This window comes from Psammomys obesus, unplaced genomic scaffold (genome assembly GCF_907164565.1).
Source record: "Psammomys obesus unplaced genomic scaffold, mPsaObe1.curated_primary_1811, whole genome shotgun sequence".
Taxonomy (NCBI): Eukaryota; Metazoa; Chordata; class Mammalia; order Rodentia; family Muridae; genus Psammomys; species Psammomys obesus.
The window spans coordinates 665,282-691,187 of NW_026592636.1; the positions used below are offsets into that span (position 1 = coordinate 665,282).

The 25,906-nt window shown below is 48.6% G+C and overlaps 1 protein-coding gene across 2 annotated transcripts in view; it reads left to right on the top strand.

The window, feature by feature from the left end:
• Kcnq1 (potassium voltage-gated channel subfamily Q member 1) overlaps positions 1–25,906 on the top strand; it is a 331,420-nt gene that overhangs the window by 52,317 nt on the left and 253,197 nt on the right. For both annotated transcript variants that reach the window (XM_055614763.1, XM_055614764.1), the window contains exons 3-5: positions 24,205–24,331; positions 24,669–24,747; positions 25,183–25,279. In XM_055614763.1, the coding sequence (XP_055470738.1) occupies positions 24,205–24,331; positions 24,669–24,747; positions 25,183–25,279 (303 nt within the window). The remainder of the gene's footprint in view (positions 1–24,204; positions 24,332–24,668; positions 24,748–25,182; positions 25,280–25,906) is intronic.

Here is a 25,906-nt window from a genome sequence, read left to right on the forward strand (position 1 = left end):
TCTCTAGACTTCACTATACATAAAGCCTTTATATAAAAGGTTTATAAGGCCTTCTTTTTGTCCCGGTCCTTTGATTCAGTTTCATGGTTTGAGTGCCATCTAGGTTGTTGACTGCGTTAATAGGTCACGAGTTTTTATCGCTGAGCAATATTCCAGTATGGGGATGTACTGCAGTGAATACCCCTGTTTCCTTTTTCAAGGGTCAATGCCTAGGTGTAGACTGCCTGGATACAGTAGGTATTTATCTAGCTGTTAAGGGACTGGCCAACTGGGGTTGTACTACTTTGCACCCTCTGAGCAGCATAGATGTTTCCAGAACCTTCATGAGCTGGCCAGTCAGTCCTCTCTGTGGGTGATGGACCTAGTGTGTGTTTGGGGGGAGGTAGAACGTCATTGTATTTGAAATTCTATTTCCTAATGAAAAGAGGGTTAAGTATCGTGTGTGTGTGTGTGTGTGTGTGTGTGTGTGTGTGTGTGTGTGTACCTTATTTTTGAGACAAAGGCCCTCACTGTTCACATGCCTACTGATTTCAGCTAAGCTGACTGGCTACTGAGCTCCAGGGATCTCTGCCCGTCTCTGTCCACTATCCCTCAGTGCAGATTACCCCGCACTGCTACTGTGCCCGACTTCTTACCTGAGTCCTGGGGGTTGAGCTGGAGTCTTTGATTGCAGGCTGGCACTCTGTTGCCTAGGCTACCTTCCCAGCCAGGTACCATCTTTTCGGGGTTGAACTAGCATCCATGTGACTTGTTTGAAATCAGACCTTTTCTTACATACCTTGTGCTGTTGTTGTTTTTCTAGGGCTAGGGCTTGAACCTGGGACTTCATGCATCCTAGGCCAGTGCTTCAGCACTGAACTGAGTCCTCCGTCCCACCTTCCAACCAGTTAAGCTGTCAAAGTTCTTTGTATAGTTACCTAGGTCTGGGCCTTGCACATACCTTCTTCCATTCTGTGGCCCGCCTTCTCGTTTAATTAACAGTGCGATTTAAAAACAAGTAAGCAAAAAACATTTGGAGCTGGGAGCGTGACCCAGAGCTAGAGAACTTGCCTAGTGGGCACAAGGCTCCAGATTCCATTCCTAGCCACCCAAGGAAAGAAGAAAAATTTCAATTTTTCAAGTCAAGTTTATGTCTTCTTCTGTTTTAATTCTTGACCTTTTAATTTCATATTTAAGAATCACATATTAAGCATGACATACGTATTTTTCTTATTATAGTTTTAGATCTCTGAATGTGTACCGACATGAGTGTGCACATGTGTGCATGCGTGTGTTTATGTGTGTGCGTGCATGCACACATGATGAGGGTGCTCACCCATTCAGGTTCACGTGTAGCCAGAGGCAGACAGATGGTAGGCTCTTCCTCCATTGTTCTCCACTTTATATTTTGTCTGTCACTGAACATGAGGCTCACCATTGCAGCTAAACAGTCTGGCCAGAGAGCCCCAGGATCTACCAATCCTCACCTTCCATTGCCGGAGTCACAGTTCACATGGAAAATGCCCGGCTTTCTACATGCCGGAGATCAGAACTCCGGTTCTCTTGTAGACTGGAGCTTTACTGGGGATACAAACCTGGAGGTCAGCTTGGTGAGAACTGTCATCTTAGCAATACATGAACACTCATGTCCTATTCTGATCTTTAATTTCTTTCTTTATCAACAAACAAGGAATAGCGCTTCCTCAAGATCCAGCTATACCACTCCTAGGCATATATCTAAAAGAGGCTCAAGTACGCAATAGGACATTTGCTCAACTGTGTTTGTAGCAGCTTTATTTGTAATAGCCAGAAGCTGGAAACAACCCAGATGCCCCTAAACTGAAGAATGGATGCAGAAGTTGTGCATCTATACATCTATACAATGGAATATTACTCAGCAATGAAAAACAAGGAAATCATGAAATTTGCAGGTAAATGGGATCTGGAAAGGATCATCCTGAGTGAGCTATCCCAGAAGCAGAAAGACACACACGGTATATATTCACTCATACAGGCATATAACATAGGATAAACCTACTAAAATCTGTACACCTAAAGAAACTAATCAAGAGGGAAGACTCTGGCTAAAATGCTCAATCCCCACTCGGAAAGGCAAAGAGGATGGACACCAGAAGAAGAAGAAAACAGGAAACAAGTTAGGAGCCTCCCACAGAGGGCCTCTGAAAGGCTCTGCCCTGCAGACTATCAAAGCAGATGTTGAGACTTATAGCCAAACTTTGGCAGAATGCAGGGAATCTTATGAAAGAAGTGGGAAATAATAGTAAGAGCTGGAGAGGACAGGAGGTCCACAAGGAGAGCTACAGAACAAAAAAATTTGAGCACAGGGGTCTTTCCTGAGACTCATACTCCAACCAAGTACCATGCATGGAGATAACCTAGAACCCCTGCACAGATGTAGCCCATGGTAGTTCAGTGTCCAAGTGGGTTCCATAGTAATGGGAACAGGGACTGTCTCTGACATGAACTGATTGGCCTGCTCTTTGATCACCTCCCCCTGAGGGGGAAGCAGCCTTACCAGGCCACAGAGGAAGACAATGCAGCCACTCCTGATGAGACCTAACAGACTAGGATCAGAAGGAAGAAAAAGAAACCCTCCCCTACCAGTGGACTTGGGAAGGGGAGTGTGTGGAGAAGGGGGAGGAAGGGAGGGATTGGGAGGGGAGGAGGGAGGGAACTAGAGGGGGGATACAAAGTAAATAAAGTATAATTAAAAATTAAAAAAAATAAAAAAATTATTTATCTAGCATGTGTTTGTGCCCATGCCCTAGCATGTGTGTGGTGGTCATAGATTAATTTGTAGGAGTCAATTCTCTCCTGCCAGCATACGGGTTCTGGAGATAAGACTCAAATTCATCAGGCTTGGTGGCAGGTGCCTTTCCCAACTGAACCATCTCCCTGGCCCTCAGTCCTAATTGCTGTCAGAGACGTCTTTCAGGTCTCAGCATCCAGGTGTCTTGACTACCTGTTTTCTGGGCACCCGAGTTGTTCATGTTTTTCCAGACTCATTTTATGTGTATGGGTGCTTTGCCTCCCATTATGTCTGCATACCACATACATGACTGGTGCCTACAGAGGTCAGAAAAGGGCATTAGACTCCCTGGAACTGGAGTTAACAGATGCTTGTGAGGTACCATGATAGTTGCTGGGAATCGAACCAGGATCCTTTGGAAAAGCAGCCAGTGCTCTTAACCACTGAGCTGCCTCTCCAGCCCCAGTTATTTATATCTCTGATGCTCTTGCTGAGGCCAGTTGTTTCCCTCTCTTTTCTTGTATTCGGTGAACTCTAGCCTGATGCTGTCTGCACATGGTTACTTTCCACAAGAAGGTTCTAAGGAGAATTTAGATGGCACGATTCTGTTAATTTTGATTCTTTGCTTTGAACTGCAAATATTTTGGTAAATTCATCTTGCTGATCCTCCTTGTTAGTTCCAGAAGCTTCTTGAAGATGCCATTATTGTCATGTTGCATGAACAATGTTGGCTGCCAATAAGAAAAGGATTATCTCTCTTTTTTTTTTTCTGGCTGGGACACCCGTATGTTCCTTTTCTTGCCTGATTGCGTTGTCTAGCCCCCTTTCTACAGCATTTAACAGATGCAGAAAGGGTGGCCATATTTTGCTTCCCCCACCAGGAATATAGCCATCGCTTGCCATCTTGTGAAAGGGTAGTTTCCCTTGATGTGTAGATTATTTGGGAGTGTGTCCACCAATTGTGAGCATTTTTGATGCATAGCTCCCTCCCTTCCTTCCTCTCCCCCTCCTTTTATCTTTTTCTCCCTCTCCCTTTCATATCTCTCTCTCTCTCTCCCCCTCTCCCTTCTTCCCTTTCTCCCTGCCCCCACCTCACTCTTTCACTGATTTCTACCAGGATCATATTTGCTTATAGAAAATACTCAATATGTCTTGTATTCATCTCCATCACAGCTCCATAAGGCTTGGTTTAGGGCCCAGGATATGGCTTGACTTGGTAGCTGTTCCTCCACGTTTATGACAATGTGATTATTCTGACAGTGCTTGGTGGCCTGCTCGTGCCTGTCAGTGTGAGAGACAGTGTTGTCTCCCTCTCCTATGTCCCCGCTGATCTTCTGCATATCTTTTCCATCTACCACCAAGAGACTGGTGTTGAGATCTCTTACTGTGACGGGAGCTTGTGGTCCTTGTAGGGTTTGCTCAGTGTGTTTCAAAGCCTTGTTATTAGCTGTGTTTGTATTTAGGGTTGCCATGTCCTCCTGGTGATTTTGTCTGACTGCTGTTATGAAACTGCCTGGTAATTTTGTTTGCTCTGGTCTTTTTAAAAAAATAAATGTGTACATGCTAGGTCTTTTTATTCAACTTACTTTCATGCCTTGATAGTTGAGTGTGTTCCTTGTATGAAGCATATACTTGGATCTTGTGAATCAAAAATCTCTTTCTTTAGTAGGGTGAGCCCTCTATGTTTACTGCTGTGGTTGAGGTTCTTGGTGTCTCCTCTGCCAGAATCTTTGGGAGTATATTTTTTGTTATCAGAGAACAAAGAGATGGCAGATGACACTGGGGAGGGGGTAGGCCTTCAGTTCTTAGTAGAGGGATCCTGGTGGCCTCATTGAGTGGGTGATAGGGATCTTCTAGTAAGAATGTGAAGAGGGTTGAGCCCTGGTATCTCTATCAAAAGAGACATTACTTGTCACGGCCTTCAGCAGGACCCTTGCTTAGCATTGGTGGCCAGAGCCGTAAGGTTTGCAGGTGTCACAGAAGAAGCTGGGGGAGGTGGATGGCTGTGGGCTGCTACAAGATTTGGGCTTCTATATAGGGTGACTAGGGTCAAGCAGGAACTGAAGGAAGCACCTTCCTCTTCATATGGAGCCAGTGCTGTGGACCTGAATGTCACTGGCGACATGAGTCATGCAGGCACGTACCTGGACCGGGCTTAACTTGGGGTCTAGAGAAGAATTTTGCTGATGCTGACAAGTTTACATTCTCAATCATAACCAAATTTGGCCTTGTGGAGAAAATAAAAGACAGAGTGGAGCGCGCTCACACACACACACACACACACGTATATAAATCTGCCCTGTTACTGACTGCATTCTTATATTTACTCAAAAGAGTACAGTCAGTCTAAAAAAAATGCCTGTGTAACCAAAATGTTTCCATAATTGCTTGGATTCCCTTTTTTTAGACTTTTAGATGCAGTCGGGGTACCCCAAGGGGACACATTGACAGGTCTGCCAATGGCCAGGCTCTGGAAGACAGGTCCAGAGTTTGCCAATACCTTGGGGAACTTGTTTCTTTGTTTCAAGATAAGGTTTTTTTTTCTGTGTAACAGAGTCCTGGCTGTCCTGGGCTCACTTTGTAGACTAGGCTGGCCTCAGCCTCACAGAGATCTGCCTGCCTCTGCCTCCCGAGTGCTGGATTAGTTAAAGGTGTGCACCACCATGCCTGGAGGGAAAACATTTTTTAAGCAGGTTTGTAGGTATGAGAGGAGGAGGCTGGATACAATGACCCCCTTGAAGGAGAGTCTCATTTCATCACTCTTTGACTGTGTGTGTGTGTGTGTATGTGTGAGCGCCTGTGCGCACTTGTGTGCACATACATACATAGATCCTTGCTTTCAGGAAAGAGTGCATGTGCTCATACATGGGAGCACTGGGCTCTGGACATGATGGACTTGTGCTATACACACATGTGTTTACACACACACACACACACACACACACACACACACACACACAGACCCTGACTCCTGTGAGCTGCTCGGGGTCCTGGCTTTCCACCTGAAAAATTGAAATGATATAGGACCCTTGGGGGGTCATGGAAACAGGGTAGAGGCAAAGTGCCTACCGGTCCCAAGGACCTTCCTGAAGTCCTGGGATATTCCCAGTAACCATACCACATGGCTGCCAAGAGGTTGAGCCTCCATCCCAGCACCTGGAGAGAAACAAGAGGCTCTGTGTGCACTGCTGCACGCCAGCTGCCTGGGGCCTGATAGGCCTTGGGATACCTTATGGGAAGTGACCGTGAGTGGCTGCATGTGGCCCATATACCCGTGTGACCCTGGCACCAGCCATGGAAGGCCATGTGTGGGGGAACATGGGACCATGTGGGGCTATGTAGGCCCATGTGGGAGCGGTGGCCTGACACCTATATATGCTCTGCAGAGTAGCAGGAAGGGGACCCTGGTGTTCTGAAGCAGAGCCCTGAGATGGTGACTGGGAGGTGTGGGAACCCACAGATTTTAGGGAAGGCAGTGGGCATGTCTGGGAGGGGCAGGCCCTAGAGGTGAGCCAATAGGAGCCGTGGCTCCTGACACCTTCAGTAATGTTAGAGTTGGGGTGATCTGATGTAATATACCAAGGGTCAGAGGTATCAGGCTGGGGCACAGCTGGCAGTGAGGCCAAATTCACCCCGAGCCCTAGCTGGTTCTGGATTTTGTCCTACAAGCAGCTCTGTCCCTCAGGAGGACAGACTTCCTGATCCAGCATGACAGTGAAGGAACCACAACACGGGTTGTAGTTTTTGCATGCTGTGAGTTCTCAATTCACGCTCTCACCTGGTGGCCCCTACTTCTATGCCACTGGAGGATTAAATGGAATATTGTGGGAGAGGATGAAGAAGCAGACCTCACAGAGACCCAGAACTCTCTGTGTTCATCATGGCTGCTGGGCCCGTACATAGTGGTAACATTCTCAGCTAGGGACCAAAATACAAACCGATATGGGGTGATATTCACCTTATTCATTTTTTATTTTTGCACCCATGTCTTGGGTGCCAGGCCCAGAGCATTACAGAACCCCAGCTTCCCTTGAGAGTTTGTGATAAGTGCCGAGAACAACAAGGTGAGCCTGACATGAGAGCTACTCAACCATCTCCTCCAAGGAAAACGAGGAGGGAGTCACAACTGGACTGGCTTCCCAGAGGCTGAGGGAAGAGGCTGAAGAAGGGTTGGTAGTCATGCTGAGGACAGCACTGACACAGTGCTCATGAGCCATGACACATGAGTGCCTACAGCCAACCCAATATGGTGGTGATGTGGTGTTTCCTTTCTAAGTCTCCGATACCTTAGTACTTAAGTTTAGTGCTTAAACTTTTTAATACTTTAAAGTGTTTTATTTACTTATTACTATTATGTGTATTCGTTTATGTATGCATATGGGCACGTGTGCCATTATGTACATGTAGAAGTCAGAGGAAAACTTTGTAGAGTTGGTTTTCCTCCTTACGCCTTTGTGTGGAATTTAAGGATCCAACTCGGGGTGCCAGGCACCTTTACCCGCTGAGCCATCTTGCCAGCTCCTATATCAACTTTTTAAAAGTTAGGAGGGACTCGCCCATCTCATAGGCTTCTCCTGAGCATTTTCTCTTTTCTTGTCTTAGCTTTAGTTTTGTAGGGTTTAAGTTTTTTGTGTGCAACAAAACTCTCTCCCATGTGAGATGTCCGGTTCAGTGAGTTCTGGCAAATTCCTGGGCCAAGTTGAGTTCCTTCACACGCTCTGTACACCCTGTACCACAGCCCATTCCTGCACCTGCACCTGGGAACGGTCCCATCCCCCTGAGAACGAGACTCTGCAGCACGAAGCCCGTGTCTGGCTCCCATCACTTTGCAGGCTCACTTGAGGCCCGTCTGCTTCTGGTCTATGTTCTGGTCGATTCTTCTCTCATTTGGAAAGGATAAAATGTACTGCAGCTTGTTTACCCGTCCACAGGCTGACGGACATATGAGCCGTCTCTAGGGTCTGGTGATGATGATTAAAGCTGCCATGGCGCTGTACACAGGCTCTGGAGCTGTTAACTTGCCTCTGTTGCTCTCTGGTAACTCCTTCCCTGCCCTTGAGTGGGGGCTCGGCATGTTCAGAAGCTGCCAAGCCCTTTGGCAAGATGGCTGCTCCTGACTGTGTTGTCACCACGGCAACTGTGGGTTCTCACTAACACTCAGTATTGTCTGCTTTGGGGGGGCTGTAGGGATCGCTCAGTGGTTAGTGCTGGCTGCTCTTGTAGAAGATCCAGGTTTTTGGTTGTTGTTTGCTTGAACAATTATAGGTCACGTTTGTGCTGACTCTGTCTTTCATGGAATCCGTGTTGCTCAGGCCTTTCCTTCCCGGGGGTCATTCTTGATTCTTCCTAGCAGGGCTGTTCAGAAAGCAGTTTTTAATTTTGATGACCCCATTTCATCAGGGTGCTTCACAGACTCCATTTTCCTGTAAGGTTCATGTGTTTTGTGTCCTGTCTAAGAAATATTTGCCTGATGTGAGCCTACAAAGCCTTTCCCCTGTTTTCTGTAGAAACTTTATCGTTTCATGTTTCTTGTTTAAATTTGTAATTCCTTCCAAGTTTAATCTTATGCAAGGTGACAGGTACGAATCAGAACTAAGTCTCTTTTGCATGTGGTTACCCTCACGTCCCTGTGCCTTTTTTTTTTTTTTTTTTTTTTTCATGAAATTGCTTTGGCACCTTTGATGAAAATCAGTTGGCCATGCACTGGGTCCGATTTCTGGACTTTGTAAACTGTTTTTGCCAGCAAAGCCCTGATTGCTGTGACTTCTACACTAAGCCTTGAAATCAGGCCTTGTTAATCCTCCAATTTGGTTCATTTTCAAAGTGTGATGCTCTGCTGGGCCCTTTACACTCCCAGGAAAATCAGAGAATTCAGCCGTCAGTTTTTAACAACAACCCAGAACCAAAACCCAACCCTAGCCCTGCTGGCATTGTGACGGTGCTGCCCATGGAGCTAAAAAAAATGTGGTTTTTCTGTGCATCTGAACTATACTACACTTCCTCTCTCTGCCTGCTTAAGCATCTTCAGTGCAGGCCATGAGTGCCATGCAGCCTCCAGGGTGTACAGTCTGTTAGACTGCTTCTTTGTCTTTCAAGCTCCTGACAGGATACTGCTTTCCTTACTTTATTTTTGGGGTTGTTTGTTGCTAGGATATAGAAGAACAGCAATTGTTTCTTGTATTGACTTTACTTATGTCTAGGAAAAGGGAATCTACTCACTTGTTTTGTTTGCTTGTTATGGGTTCTTTAGGGTTCTCTATGGAGATATCTGGTTATCCTAAACAAAACTATTTGCACTTCTCCTTTTTGGTCTACATTCCATTTATTTCTTGGTTTTGCCTCATGGCACCAGCTGGGGACCCTGCACTGGAAGTCCAGTGGTGAGCAGAGATGGGCCAAATGGTCCTTAGGCCTTGTGTCTGAGAGCACTAAGGTTAATGGGTATGAGGTGGCTGGGAATGGGAATGGGGCATTTTCTTTCCTTCTTTCCTTCCTTCCTTCCTTCCTTCCTTCCTTCCTTCCTTCCTTCCTTCCTTCCTTCCTCCTTCCCTCCTCCCTCCCTCCCCCTTCCCTCCCCCTCCCTCCCCCTCCCTCCCTCCCTTCCTCCCTCTTTCTTTCTTTCTCTCTCTCTCTCTCTCTCTCTCTCTCTCTCTCTCCTGGGCATGGGGACTGTATCAATTACTATTGGGCAATACCCAGTGCCTTTGCTGTTGAGCTGGCCAAGACTTTTCCTCTCTTAGACTGTGTGTTGTACTCATTGATCTGCAAAGAACAAAACGACCCCCACTTGTCACACAATACCACACCTATCATAATGCCTTTAAATGTCCATCCTGCCGGACTAGCTCACCGGGATTCTGGAGCAAGTGTTTACATCCGTGTTTACATAGGAGGCGGCCTAGTTGTCCCACCATGTGTTCTGCTTTGGTACTTGATGGTGAGTTGGGAGGCACACCTGGTCCTCCATTCAGATTTGTATAAAATGTCTCATATTTCCCCTTTCCACGTTGGACAGACCTATGAGTTCATCTCATCTGCAATTTCCCAGCAGAAAAGGTTTTTGGACATGAATTAGTAAACATAGGACCCGTGAGTTTTTAATTTCTTCTTGGCTAAATTTTAGCCACTTGGATCCTTGAAAACATTCATTCCCAAAGGAGCAGGAGTCTTAGTCTGAGTTTTAAGACAAAACCATGTTGGAGCTGGGTGCGGTAGCACACAGCTCTTAGGAGACTGAGGCAGGAAGACGGTGGCCATGGGTTATAGGACAGCCTGGGTTATATTACCTAATGAGGCCAGTCAGGGCTATATATATCAAAACTCTACCTTAAAAGACACAAAAGTCCATCTTGGACTGTTTCTAAGCTTAGACTTTGGGGTGAGGGATGTGTTTGTGTGTGTGTGTGTGTGTGTGTGTGTGTATGCATGTATGTATGTGCACACGTGTGTATGCCATTCTCTCCAGGGCCTCACCCCCAGAGCTCTGAGAGGACTCAAGATGGACTGTGGCCTCAGAGCTTCTCCAGTCCCATATCCACATGATAGTCAGTCTGCTGCTGACTATCCAGAGTTTCTCAGGCACTCTGTTCAGCCCTATTTGCCAGGACACAGGAGGCAGGGGGCAGAAGTGGACATTTACTGGGCTCTGCAGGAAGCGGCCCCTTCCCCAAGGAATGAAACTCAAGGAGATGAGCACGGTAGGTCACTTTTCCATCTCCCGTGGACTGTGTAAACTTGTGTCCTGAAGCAGCGTGCTTTCCTCGGAAGTTGTTGACTTACCACCTCCTTAAACAGCAAATCCGTGCACAATCTCCTCAGGCCCTTAAAACATTCCTGACAGGAAGGAAAAATACTGTTTAAATTCTCCCCTTGTTAAGATATCTAGATTTTCGCAGTGAGCGTGTCACGGAGCAATCAATGAACAACGAATAAGCCAGCCACAAGCACTGTGTCCCCAACATATGCTCACAAAGCCGAAGCACAACCTGTGATCAGGTGGCCCACACATCCCCATGCCTTGTAGGTCTCAGACCTGTCTGGCGAGGTTCGGCCCCTGGAGCTCCACAGAAGGAGCCAGAGTCTAGGTGGTGGTTCAGTCAGCTTGCCTATGTCTACAGCCATGGTGAAAGGTGCTCACCCTGAGGGTCTCAGCTTCACTCAACTCCTAGTCCTGTGGGAATCATGTATTGGGGTGGCTTTAGAAGCGTGGGATCCCTGCATGTGAAAATGTATCCCAGCCCAGCTAAGGGGCCCATCTTTGAATGTCTTCCCATGGGGTTTGGCAGCCATCGGCCAGGGTCTGAGAGTAAAGCCCTATGTAACTAGGCTAGAGGTGGGCGTGACTTTCTTGGCAAAGGTGGAGGCCTGCTTTAAATGCAGGCAAAGCTGACTAGGGGTTCCAGGTAGGGCGCCTGTCCAAAAACCAGCACAGAATACAGGGTGGGCAACTCAGCCTGCTCCCATATGCAGAGGCCTCTTTGCGTTTTCAGGAGTCTCTGCATAGTGGGGCTGGATAGGGGTTTAGGAATCACCTTCTGCCTAGACAGCGCAGCATACCTGAGGCCTTGCTGCTGCCTCAGCCCTGCTGGTCTCCAATGACTTGGGCTCATTCTTTAAAGCCTACATTTCTCTGTGTTGTGAGCAAGCATTGGGCCAATGTACCCACAAGGAGAAAGGTGACCCGGTGCCATGTCTGGCTTGATGGTGCAGATATCTCTAGATACCCTGGTCCAGCCCCTGGACAGGTCTTCATGTCAGCTTGGATCTGTTTAGGTGCCACTCTTCTGGGATGCAAATCAAAGATGAGGGATTAGCAGGAAGGTTCCTTCCAGCCTTGAGAGAGAGAGGAAAAAAAAAAAAAAAACAACACAAAAAAAACCCAAACCCATTCCCAGTCTGTTTTCTGGCAGCTGGCAATCCTTGATGTTCTGTGGTGTACAGAAACATTGTAGAAACCTCTGCCCTCACATCCATGTGGTTTCCTCTCTGCCATTGTTTCTGGGTCTTAATGTCTCCTTGCTTGTAAAGATGTCGGTCATGTTGGGTAAGGAGCACACCCCATGCTATTGTTGCCTCATCTTAAAGTACATCTGCAAAGACCCTGTTTCTAAATATGGTCCCATTACTGAAGTCCTGAGGGTGGGGACGTTGACAGGAATTTGTGTTGATACCATTTACCTGATAACGTTTGCCCACCAGAGGATGAGGAACCAGGAGGTCTGTGAACTTGGTCCACAGGCTGCTGGGATGTCTATACAAATCAAGTTTTATGAGCACATAGCATAAATTCTTGTGGATGTGCTGTCTCTTGTCGCTTCCACTTCAGGGTGGAGGCCATGTGGCCCACAGAGCCTTAAGCACCTACTGCCTGGACTTTGACAAAAAAGCTTTAAGCCATGCCTTTCTCTAAGGACTTGGCTCCACAGAGCCCTTGATGGAGATCAGAAGAAACAGCCATACACAGATGGCTGTCTCACCACTGAAAAGTCTCAAGAAATAAGTGCTGTGGAAGTGTTTTTAGATAAGAGCTGACTTAGTTCTGTATTTAAGGGTCTGGTAGAATGAAAGAGAACAGTAAAATGTCCTGGCCTGTGAGATAAGCAGGAAGGGTAGCACTGACCAACACAGCAGCTGCCAGGAAAAGGGGGATGATGCAAGAAACCATAGCACAGTAAGGATGGATAGAATGTAATCAGATATATTCAATTTTATACTAAATATTAATGTCCTAAATTCATCTTCCAAAAGGAGATATCCAAAAATCTCCCAGAAAGCAGAGGACTAACAGATGAGGTTTTATTTTGTTTGTAAGGAATTAATTTTGTGGGGCTAGGGATGTAACTCAAGGCCTCATGCATGCCAGGAAAGTATATTACCAGTGACTATATAGCCCCAGTATGACTTAAAAAAATTTTTTTAAACAGATGTATCCAATACAGTTAGTAAAGCAAACATGACAGATAGTTGAAAAAGGATAGCAAAAGATATGCAAAGAAATTGCCCACAAAAATAGAGAATAAAACCTGCAGGGCCACAGCTGGTTGTAAACATGAAAGCCTGAGCTAGTGTGTGTGAGGCCTAATCATTAATATGAAAACATCATACAACATAATATTTGTGAAATGTCACATGGTGTGTGGAAAAGAAGGGTACCCATGGTGACAGCATGAGATTATCTTCTCCTGATGTTATGATAAAATACCCTGGCAAAAGCGACTTGACAGGAAAGGGTTTATCTTGCCTCAGAGCTCCAAGTTACAGTCCATCAGAGTGGCGAAGTCAAGGCAGCAAGAACTTGAAGCATCTGGTTACATTATGTCCATATCCAAAGAAAAGGATATGACACCCTTTTGTATGAATACGTACACCCTGTTGCCCAGATCACTCTCCTCTCCTGTATAACCCAGGTCTCCCCACACCACACCTCTCTTGAGCATAATCAAGAGAGGCCCCCCTCACAGCCATGCTCAGAGGCCAGCCTCCAAGATCAGTCTAGATTGTATTAGACTGACGATGAACCTTAACTATGACAGGTGTTGTAAGGCAATTGTTTCAGAATAGGCTTTGAGCAGATGCACAGATGCAGGGAACACAGGCAAGTAGGTGGTTTAGAGTCTTAACAGAATCTGAAATAACTGCTGCTTTTATCTCTAGCCATGCCACCCCCCCCCAAAAAAAAAAAAAACCTTCAAAAATCCAGCACCTTCAGACAGCCTACAGGGCACAGCTTCCAGGCTTGAAGGCTGCACAGCTCTGGGGCTGGCACCTCTCTGCTCAGCACAGGGGTGGTAGTGTGGGGAAATCCACCTCCAAGGCTGTTTACCCCCTCTGTGTGGCTTTCTCACAGCTCCACTTTAGAAATGAACATTCCAAAAGGGGGAGGGGCGGTCCACAAGAGCAGTGGTGGAGTTCTTGCGTGGTGTATGCAGGGGCCTGGGTTTGATCTGGAGAGAGAGAGAGAGAGAGAGAGAGAGAGAGAGAGAGAGAGAGAGAGAGAAAGAGAGAGAGAGAGAGAGAAAGCAGAAGTGAGCATTCCAGGAGACAGGAGCCAAGAGACAGGATGTGCGGCGAGGATATACTGGCCTCAGCCCTGCTCTCTTGATCTTAAAGCCCAGATTCCAGGGCAGGAGTGGAAAGGAATATGGGGACCAGGTTTTCAACCTATCTCTGTGATTTTGGAGCCCGGTAGTGGGTGTTCTCTGTTTCTTTGCACACGTGGAAGACTTCTGCAGCCAGTCACGTGTGGAGCTCGTATTAAAAGAAAGAACGTGCCTTATGCTTTTGAGACAATGGTTCATGTTCTCTGATCCGGACTCAACTGCAAGGGCGGGGGATTTAGCTCAACAGATACAGTGTTTGCCTAGCCCACACAAAGCCCCAGATTCAGTCTTGTCTGTATAAACTGGGCCTGGTGGTGTAACCTATGATCCTAGCACTGGGGAGAGGAAGGTAGAATAGGAGTACTGGAAGGTCAAGCTTATCCTTGGCTTCACAGAAGCTGAGGCCAGCGTAGGCTCCATGAGACCCTGTCTCAGCAATGGCAGCAACGACGACAGCAGAAAGAAAAAATAATGAATACAACTAGAAACAAATGGTTAAAGTATTGAAAGGGGAAAAGAAGTCTTAGCAGGGATAGAAAGGCACTCTCCACTCGTGGGAGAAACTGAGCATGGTGACGGAAGGCAGGGCAGCTGTGGAGCTGACCTCTCTTAATGGAAGGTCTCTCTCCATCCTGCCCCAGCAAGGCTCAGGATGCCCCTGTCCCCATCGTCACAGATACTTCATTTTCACGTCTATCTGTCATCACTTCTCCTCAGTTCTGGTGTTTGCAACCCCACATAGTTTGAAATTCATTAAATAAAAGTTATTGCCTCCTGTTCTATGCACACACACACTTACAGAGCACCCAGGCTGTCTTCTCTCCGTCAGGGGCTGGGTCACAAGTACCCAGGAGGTAGCTGGAGGGATTCAATGAATTTGCTTGGTTTGAGCCTGCTGATGAGGCAGTTCTGGGCAGGGATTTCTGGGGCTGGTCTATATACATATCCTGACTCCATCTGCCCCTCCCCCCACCAGGCATCAGGAGGCCACTGAACCCCCATGTTTGCCTCCTGACCCCTAGAACACCCAAGCAGGGAGGAAGGGAGCGGGTAGAGCATGAGCACCCCCACCTTGCTGGCTTGTAGCAAGGTGGGTCCCAGGGCTGGAGGCAGGTCATTAAACCACTTGAACCGCATGTAACTCTAGTCAGTACCACACAGCACTCCACCGGCAGCACACAGAAAATTAAAATGACCACAGGGTCGTTCTCCTTCCCACTGTGGGTGGGCAGTCTTTATTCCAAGGCTGAGGCCTGGAAGTCTCCAATCTGAGAAGGATTTTCCCTGATGATAATGGGCCCAAGAATCAACTAGCTCAGTGGTATGGGCCAAGTCTACTCTCGGTCTTATCATCACTCTGCCCCACCTGTCTCCTGTTCAAGCCTAGTGTCAGTAGGTGATTAGTAGGGCATTAGGGACCTGGTTGGGGCAGAAGCTGAGTGCTGACCTGTCGGCCTAGTATGCACAAAAGGGTCCTCCTGGGCAACCTAGTTACACTTTTATTGCTTCCTAAGATTGTTGGACATCCCAGAAGGAAGCGCTGGTCAGGAAGCTCATGGGGACAGTCTGTTACTGTGTAAGCTGGGATGTCCAAGGTCCTGCTGGATTGGCCACTATATTGTAATAGTGTGAGAATTGGGGATGATCCCAGGGGACCCTAGGTGGCTGAGCCGTGGCCAGAAGGTAGACACTCAACCATAAAGGAAAGGGAGACATGGGCCTCAGCAGCCCTTGGGAGTCTTAGAGGGGGCAGCTTAGACAAAGCATGTGGAACAGGGGAGACACCCAGTCTTCAAGGCACCCCCGGTGGGTTTGGTTCCATGCAAGCTTCCCAGATAGCAGTGGCCACTGGGCCTCATGCCGCCTGCTGAAGTAGGGTCCATGACGGGAGGTCCAGATGACAGCTGTTGCCTCCTTTCAGAGCCTGGCTACCCGGTGTATGGGAACGCCAGTCCCCCTGGTGATTGAGCAAGCCTCATCGCCGCTTCTGCCCAGTGTGGAGAAAGGCTGCCTGGACAGCTGGCAGTTGGGGCTGTTTCTCAGGGGAAAGTAGCCCTGTGTTTCCTAGAGTTGCCCCCAAATTAGGTCCACCCTAATAGGTGTGGACACAGCAGCTGCTGATCTGTGACCAACTAGTGCCACTGGTTGGCACTGCTACTGAAGAAGGCCTGTGAGGGACCCTGCTGCCCACTCCCAGAGGTAGGACTTCTGTCTCCAGCTCTGTCTTACAGCTCACTAGCTTTCCTGGTGGCTGGACTGAAGAAATGCCTGCTTCCTGACTGTGTTGTGCTGTGCCCCAGGGCCCCACTGGCTTGCTGTCACTATTGGGAGAGGTCCCTTGGTGCAGAAGGAACCTATATCCCCTGTTAGCTAAGCAAGCAGACCAACTCCACAATATCTTAGATATCCAGGGGGACTCAGGTGAGATGTGGGGAGGGGTCCCCAATCAAAGTTGTGAGCTGCCGTTCAGAGGGGTTAAAAAGTTGCCTACCAACAGGGATCTATAACAAGTGGACTCAACCATGGCCTCTGAGGTACCCATGACTCATGGGGCATTTGGAAAGGAATGGCCTGTTCTAGAAATGGCCACTTTTCCAAAGGGTCCTGGTTCTGTCTACAGTCAGTAGGACCCAACTCTGTGCCTCCTCCGAGTCCCTGAAGGCTTTGTATCACCTAGGACTAGCTGACGCCTCCCCAGGGTGGGCAGTGAGCATGACCTGAGGGCTCCAGCTGTGCCCAGCACATGTCACCAGGGGGCCCATAGGCTCTTAGCATAGGCTGGCGGCTGGGAGCAGCTGGCCACAGGCAGGACCTGAACAAAGGGTGCTTTGAGCAGCTTGCATGCCGGCACCGAGCCTCCGGCCAGCTGCCCCTCCCGAGAATGCAAGGCTGGCCCTCTCTATGGCTTATTGGGGCCCATGTAGAGTCAGAACAGCTGGCCCCAAAGTCTGCTGGCTGGCCATGTGCTGAGAGGGCACTGTCCTCACACAGGAAGCCCCCTGGCTCAGGAAATGGCCATCTTACAGGTTTCCTAGCTATGAGAGAATGGAAGGACCAAGCCCTAGCTTCGCAAGGCACCTCAGTGCTGATTGGCAGCCTACAGGGGGGCCTAGAGATGTCATGCTGTCTAGAATCAGGGACCTCAGGGAGACTGACTGGGCCTTTGGCCCTGTGATCTGGCTTTGCTGGTCCTCTTGCAGGGCCTCAGTCCACGCGGGCCAACCCTTCATCTGCAGTAGCTAATCTTCCAGTCAGCCTACAAATTATCCTTTCATGAAAACGATAATCAAACGGTAACATCAGAGACACTGAACACTCATGATAAGCGTCTTTGAGCTCCCTTGATTGTTAAACAAAAAGAGAAAGAAAGAAAAAAAGTGTCTTTCATCTGAGGGTCCAAGGCAGCTGGGCTGAGTCAGTCTACACCCCGGTGGCTTTGCTGTGGCCCACAGGTGAGTGATTGTAGTGAACTAGACCCCGCCCTTCCAGAAATGGGATTCGCCAGCTGATAAAATGAAACAATAGAAGAGATGCCTGGATCCTTCAAGGAGGGGCCCTCGAGGCTGTGAACTTTGTGCCGGCCTTTTCCCTGTTCACTGTAGCTTCACCCAAATAGATAGCCCTCCTTTACTTTTACCTCAGCGCTTCAGGCTCATAGGTGGGCAGGCCTTTCCTTTGCCTCGGTCACTCCCAAACACATGTGTAGTGTGTGTGTGTGTGTGTGTGTGTGTGTGTGTGTGTGTGTGTGTGTGACAGCTATTCCCAGGACAGCCAGAAGTTCTGTCATGCCAAGCTTTTGTCTTCAGCATCCCTCGCAGCCCACTTGGGTCCAGTTTGGGAGAATTGTGTCCACCCGTCAACTGAGAAAACTCTAGTTCCCACCATTAAGTTTTCAGAGACAGTGTGTCTGGGCCCAGATGTCCCTGTCAGCATCTAGAGCTCAGGAAGCCACCGAGCCCATGCATCAACATTGCAGTAGCGAGATGAGAGTAAAGAGAAACTAAATCCTCGGTTGTTCCTGCCTTTGCTCCACCGTTGTCTCCCTTCTCTTTATAATGGAAGCCATGGTGAGGGTCCATTTGGTACTTTGCAGGCAGTAGATCCTGTGAGCTTCATGACTCCATGCCCTTTTCCCTTCCTGTCTCTTGCCTTGTTTTATTACACTTATTGCCTTATTTTGCATGTGTATGTGTGTATCTGGGCATGCATGTGGTGGTCAGAAGGCAACTTGCAGGGATCAGTTTTGTTCTTCTATCATGTGGGTCTGGGAACCAAGCTTGAGTCAACAGATCTGAGCGGCAGGCGTCTTGCCACCGCTTCCCTTTCTAAAATACGCATGATGTAAGATCTCTTATCTTGGCCATGTCCAAGTGTTCAGCTCAGGGGCATGAGGCTCATTCATGTTGTGAGCAGTCCTCACCATCTACCTTGAGAACTTTTCATTTTCACATGAACTTTGGTCTCGTTAAATACTGACTCCTCAGGCCCTGCCACCTCATCTTGCCTTGTGTCCCTGTGGCTTTGGCAACTTGGGGGCCTACGATTGTACTGGGAACAGGATCTTTCAGGACTTTTCTCTCAACAGAAGGTTCCCAAGGTCTGTCCATGTTGTATTGCATTGAAGCACACTTCTTTTGAAGAGATATTATGTGCCCTCCTGAATCTAGAGACTGTTTTCTCTGTTCTCTTGGTGGACATTGCCTTTGGCTATTGTTTACCTTGCCAGAGTAAACACAGGGGACAGAAAGCTCCTCAAAGCCTTGCTTATCTTTCTGGTGTAGCACTTAAAGTAGAATTGCTGGGTTTTGTGGAAGATTTTTTTTTAATGGTCCTTCTGTTTTGTTTTGTTTTTCGTTTGTTTGTTTTTGTTTTTTGATGCATTTCTGTGTGATGCTGGGGTTTTAACTCAGGGCCTCAGCAACACCAAGGAAGTGCTCTACCAACTATATTCAATCTCTCCAGCCCAGCAATTGTATTTTTTTCTGAGTTATCACCTTTTGTTAAAATTATGGTAGAGCCTTGTTTTGAGCAGAAACTAGTGGGTGGTAACTCCATGCTTCATGACTTGGGGAACCAGGGAACCATGCTTCTAGCACCATGGGTCTAGTGTCCCCCTTAGGCAGCCATGTGTGATAGCCCTGCCCCTCTGCCTTCTTGGCCACTGTTGTCATTACCCGTGTTTTGCCGTTAGCCATTCTGAGAGGTTGGAGGGACCCAGCAGCATCTGTTTTGGTTTGTTTTCCAGCAGTTACTGACAGAGACTGTCTATTTCTGTGGACATTGTTTCCCAATTGTGTGTCTTCTCCAAACAGCTGCACATTCAGGTCCTCAGTCTTTCTAACACATTTTTGTTGTTATTGTCTATGGTAAGTTTGTTTTGTTTTTGTTTTTAAGACGAGGTCTCATCTAGTCTAGGCTGACTTCAAATTGTCTACCTAACCAGGGATGACCCTGAACTTCCTGTATCTATCCCTCTGGTGCTGGGAGTCCAGGCATATAGTGTCACACCTGGTTTATACAGTGCTGGGAATAGAGCCCAGAGGTGTATAAAAGCTAGGCAAGCACACTATCAACTGAGCCTAAGCTCCTGCAGCTTTGTTTTTAAAATAATTTTTAAATTATATGAATCACTTTTTTGAGATACAGTTCTCCATACTTACTAGCATGGGAAATAAGCAGACTGTGGCTAGGGTCTGCTTCCTGGTCTTGTCAGAGGGTACATCATGTGAGCTGGGACCAGCACATGGGCAGGACAGACTACAGAATGCTTCAAGAGGTACACCGTAGGGATTGTTCCTTTCAGAGCCTGTCCAAACCTCTTGCTCTTGGCTCTGGCACTTGTATGTCATTAGAGCAGCCCCTCTTGTTTCTCTGACAGCCTCAGGAGGGGTAGATGGCAATTAGGCTCTGGTCTCTCCAGTCCTTCTCTAACTCCTCAAGGGTCTAAAGGAGACAAGTGCCAGTGTGTTGAAGTTGGGGTTCCTGTATTGCCTCAGGGCTCTTCCCGCCTATGTTCAGCCCAGACTCACTGCATAATCACTAGTTCTCTTGCCATGCACAGATGACCACCAGGATAGGCTGCTGGGACCCACAGATGGTCCAGGCTCATCTTGTATCCTTACCCGGAACACTTCCTGTCACAGCTGGCCAGGTAACTGGCTCTTAGGTCTCTAGGTCACTCTCTATCTGAGGCCATTTCCTGTTACATACTGATTTCTTACCCTGATCCCTCAAGACTCCGACTCATATATACTAACCCTACTCATGGCCACTCCCCAAACCTCCTCTGTCCTCATGTGTGGAGTCATGGCCACGTGTCATTAGTCAGTCCTCTGAGAGGCAACTAGCCTCACTTGCCCAGAGTTCACTCCCAAACCTGACACCATGTTTCACCCTGCCTGTGAGATCCTCTGCCTTAGGCCCAAGTCTGTCCATTCCTACCATGAGTCACTAGGCAAGTAATCTCCTAGTCTCATCGGCTTTCTTCCCTGTGTGTGAACAGAGGCATGGTGGCCCAGTCTTGGTGAATCCAGAAAGAGCTACAGGCTTTATGCTTGCAGTTTATCCCTGACACAGGCATCTTAGTCATAAAGCCATTCACAGCCAGGATTCAGCCTAGCTCTAGTCCAAGAAACAGTGGTCAGGGTGGGAGGGGCCACTGTGTTCTCTTGTCTTTTGTCTCAGTTCAAGCTCGTTGTCCCAAGGACAGCCCTTTCTTTTATGTCTTTGGGACAGAGCTCAGGGCCACACTCCATCAATGTCCCCTGGCCTTGAGTCCTTGATTCTGGCAGCATGCGGATTCCTCGGGGGGGGGGGGGGGGTTTTGGGGGGGGGATAATGCTGAGTGCCTTGGGTTGGCACTTTTATTGGTGGGGGAGCATACTGGCTTTGGGGGGCTGTTACAAGGTCTGGGGGTGCTGGGATGGCCTAAGCAAAGCAGGGGACTAGAAGGTAGGGGTGGTAAGAGAGTATATCCCACACACCAAGCCTCTGAGGGCATTAGGAACCCAGGGGATGTGATGTGTTTTGGGTCTAGGGGTGCACTTGACCATGAGATTCTTTGGATGGTAGCCCATAGTCCTTGGCCTCAAGTGGACCATGGGAGTGGGCATGGGCGAGTAGCAGGTATTTGTGTGTTATGTGTTCTGAGAACTTTGAGGCCTCCTATTCAGCACCGCGGATGTGCCTGGATTACTATTATGAGACAGGTGAACCTTGGGCCTGGCCCTGCCTGGGAAGGGGGTGATCATGCTGGGAAAAGAGCTGGCATCAACACTGGGATCTTTTCTACAGGTCCTAACCCTGCTGTGGACTAGGGTGTTGTTCCCAGAGTCAAACTGTCCCATAGTGTATCTCTTACAGACTCACACCTCTGCCAAATGCCAACCTCTCACTGGAGTCCCAGTGAGACCTTTGGTCTGAGGGCCACCCCTTCTAGCTCCAGCATACATGCAAAGCTGGTGGTAATGAAGACCATTTTATGTCTGTCCTAACACTGGATCTGCCTATGTCCCAGCCAGGACAGGGCTGTTTTCCTCAGCCTCTTTTCCTACCAGGCACTGAGCCCTACTGATTAACTCAGCCCTGCCTGCCTTGACATCCCCTAACTAGCCAGACATTTTCAGGGGATGATGGGGCTCAAGTTCCCTGAATCCAGGCTTCATACTGTGTCCACATGCTGAATAGGATTTGGAGATTTGTGTAAGAGGGAGGTCTTGCTGTTTCACACGGCCAATCCCAAAATGGGTTTCCCTCCAAGTACTAGGTCAGAGGGCACCTGTAGGTCATCAGAAGCTATTGCTTAGGACGTATTTGAGTAATGACAAACATCTGGAAATGAGAAAACCCCACTAGATTATCAGCCAGCTGGGCAATGCATGGCACATGGAGTTAGGACAAAGGCCTGCTGCCTAGGATAGTACTGTAACTAAGTATTGGGATTCCCATGGTCAGGCATGCTGTCTCCCATGAAGTCACATCCTATGGTGGGGACTGGGAGTATATTTTAATGTTGATCAAAGATGCACACAGTACTTTGGGCAACAACCTTACAGTCCCAGGTTCTCAAGAAACAAAGATTAATCAATATCCCTACACCCTAGCTGCTCATTTGTTTGTTTGTTCATTCATTCCTTCAACAGGCTAATATTGAGCTGACTGGAGTGAATAAGACTATGGCTTTTCCTTGGTATCCTTAGCCAAACAGGGCTCATCATTGCCAGCACCCACTTGCTCTCTCATACTTAGCCACCACACATACCCACATCTCCACTTCATTGGTCAAAGGAAGGAGGTGTGATCATCTCCCAAGGTCATGCCTTCCGTCAGTCTCTGCTCTTGCCCAGAACATAAGCCAGGTGGTGTGCTATTTTGTCTTAATTAAGAGCATCTGTATATAATGGGCAGTATTCAGCCTCCACTCACGGTGGACACTCTGGCAGAGGACTAGTGGTGGCAGGGCCAGCCAGTGTCACCCGTCGAAGAGGAAGAAGTCCCCTCAAGGGCCAGGCTCCTGAGGGAGGCAGGCAGGGAGCCAGCTGGAAGCAGGCCTGAGCAGCACAATGCTTTGTGGCTTCGTGGGTTTGTGGCTTTGCACAGTCCCCTAACATATGTGGGAGTGGTTTCACCTCCTCACCCCAGGCCTTCCCCATGGGCCTCTTGCCAATGAAGGCTGGCTGGGAGCTGTGGCACAGGTCTGGGACAGGGCTGGAGATCTTGAGGGCCATAGTGGGCTCTAATTCATATGAAATGAATATTTATATCAAATACCCTCATCCCCCACTTGTAATGGGCCACTCACATTTTAATGCCACAGCAGGACTAAGGACTGAGCTGCCCAGAGATGCAGCAATCAAAAAGGGGATTTTCATTCAGAACAGCAATCCCTCTGATAATGACCCTGTAGCCAGAGCTGGGAAAGAATCCAGACTGGCAGCAGAGAATGGGCACCCCAGATCAGGCCTCCTGCCATCACTATTTCATGGCAAGCCAGCCATTGCCTCACCCTCCAGATACTGTGCGTGTGGCAGATCTTTGGATGTGACACCCAAGGAGGCAGATAGTGAAGGATGGAGAAGGGGAGGCTATCCACCAATCAAAGGCAAGGCCCCAGCCTCATCTTGATCTCTCTCTTGTTGATTGCCAGGCCTCTAGTGACTGTCCCTTCAACTTGTGTCAAGATTGTGTGAACATGAAGCAGCACAGTAGCTCTCACCCAGTGCTGTGACAGACTGCTACTAGCTAAATTCTAAATCATGGTCAGACCCTGGGTCCGGTGGCAGGAGTCCTCTGTCTAGCTGTTGGTTTTATTAAGAGAGCTAATGGCTCCACTTTGTTTTTGAACTTGGTTCTCACACCAGTCACCTGTGTTTATCTGTTGTTTATTTATCTTTCTGTTCATCTACTCAACCAACCATCCATCCACCCACACATCCATCCATTCATTTATCTCTCCATCCATCCATGCACCAAGCCACCCATCCAGCTATCCACCCACCCATCTGTCTGTCCATCTGTCTGTCCACCCACCCACCCATATACCCTCCTGCTCACTCATCCATCTGTCTTCCCATCTATCCACTTTTCCATTCAGTCTTCCATTCATCCATCTATCCATCCACTCGTGTACCTATCCATTTCTCTGTCTAGTCACTCATCTACTCTTCTATCTACTCACCTTTTTGTCGATCTGTCCATCCACCTCAATAACCTGTATGATAACCTGGGTTTCTCTAGCTTGTAAACCCCTCTCTTTCAAAGCACTCTTGACTTCAGAGCATGTGTGTGTACACTGGGAGAGGCCTGTTCTGTGTGAAGTGAGCTAGGGGAGCTGTTTTAACACCTGCTGTTGCCCATGGCCTTTGTTTTATTTCTTCTACTACCTCTGGATGGACTGGAAGGATTCTTGCACTCAGACCTCAGTAAAGGCCACAGATGGTGGACAGGGTGTCTCCAGTAGAGCTATGAGGTGAACGTGGGAGATAGTTCCCCAAAGGCCCATGTCCTTGAACCCTCACTCAAGGTGCAGGACTTGAGCTCTGTAGATCCCATGAAGCTGGACAACACAGAGGCCAGCACTGTGTTGCCAGACCCAGTCATTATACCTCAACCCTGGTGTGGAGTCTTCTCCAGAGGGCAGTGGCTGGCCAGCATCCACTCTTAGTGTCCCTGGGCTCAGTGTGCTGGCCTCTTCAGGTAGGTGCTACTCATAGGCAACACTTGTTACTACAAACAGACGCCTGAGCCTACTAGTCCCGGGTGTCTCAGCAGAAACACTCCTGGCATGGTAGTCTGCTGTAGGTGGTCCAGCTGGAGTGCTGGTAGCCTCTGATGCAAGCTTACTGCTGTCTTCCTCAGGAGATCGTCCTGGTGGTGTTCTTTGGGACAGAGTATGTGGTCCGCCTCTGGTCCGCAGGCTGCCGCAGCAAGTACGTGGGCATCTGGGGCCGGCTACGCTTTGCCCGGAAGCCTATTTCCATCATTGGTGAGTCCTGCCTTTCTCCAGACACTCCATCCCATGCTCATGGCTCCAAAAGGGCATCCCCATTACAAGTCATCCCCAGAGAGTTCCCAGGGACTGAGACACAGCTTCATTGGCTCTCCTTGCTCAGCATGGCTTGACAGACCTTTTAGGCTAGGTGTACTCTGGCTTGGGTAAAGACACAGATGTGTAAACATAGATCCCCACCTACATTGTTCCTGTGCCCTTGATTGTTGGGTCCTATCTTGCTTTAGTGGCACCCTCCCCCCCATGTGGTTGGTGGCACACCCTTCCTAGATTCCTGGATGCCAGAAGTAATGACCAGCTGCCCTTCCCACAGACCTCATCGTGGTTGTGGCCTCTATGGTTGTCCTCTGTGTGGGTTCCAAAGGGCAAGTGTTCGCCACATCAGCTATCAGGTATGTTGGCTCTTCCTTGTTAGGTAGGGCCTACCACAAAAGCCCCTCCTCCTAAGCTGTAGTCTTTTCCTCCCTCTACCTGTGTCCTTCAAGGTAGGTGAGGCAGGGGCAGGGTGGCCATAGCTCATAGTATTGAGACAGTAGGCAACCCTGGGTTCAAGGTGTGACCCCCAACACTTCCTAGCTCCAATGACTTAGATGACAGCCAGACTATGTGGTTGTAATGTGGGTACTGGGCCTCACCGAGAAGGCCATCTAGAAAGACTCCTGGAGACAGGGTTCATGAGCACCTGTGGGAAGCAAGATGGCCCCAGGACAAAATGATACATGTCTCCTCTACCCATTGGAGACTTGGTGGGGATAGATAGGGAAACATAGAAAGCAAATGCTTGTGACCACCATGGCCCTCTTAGTTCCTCTCTTCCTGCTTCTCAGGGGCATCCGCTTCCTTCAGATCCTGCGGATGCTGCACGTTGATCGCCAGGGGGGCACCTGGAGGCTCCTGGGCTCTGTAGTCTTCATTCACCGCCAGGTGAGTGAGCCTGGTGTGGGCAGGACAGAAACTGGCCAGCCTACAGCAGGAGCACTGGAGACTCCCAGGGTCAGGTTTCAGGGTGGTGGTATCTTAGCACCTGGACCCCAGCTCAGTGGCCTATGGCTAGACAGGGACCAAGACATATGGGTCTGAGGACAGGGTTCAGAACCCCAGAGCCTTCCCAGCCTGAACCTACTTCACGTTTACAGTGCCAGCATACTTGGCTAATGATGCAGAGAGGCCGCCACCTTCCCTCCAGCTTGGGACAAAAGACCGTTGGGTCTTGTAGAAAATGTAAGATGAAGAACAGATTGATGAAGCCCTGAAATCAAGCCCAGGAAGTCAAGTTTGGTGTCTCAAACACCTCCCGGAGGGAACTCTTTTACTCAGAGAGTCTGCTGAGGACAGCTGGCTCTAAGCACCATCCTGTCATGGGAACAAAGGAGGCTGCATGCACTCAAGTGGTTGGTTCAGAGTTATAGTGCAGATGGCTTCAGTGCCAGGTAGCATGACCCCTGCCCCTTTCTGGAGCTGCAAAAATTAAGTTACTCTGGAAGGTGACTTCTGCATGTATAGCCTGCTACAGTCAACACAGTATAATCTAGCAACTGCTACAGTCAACAC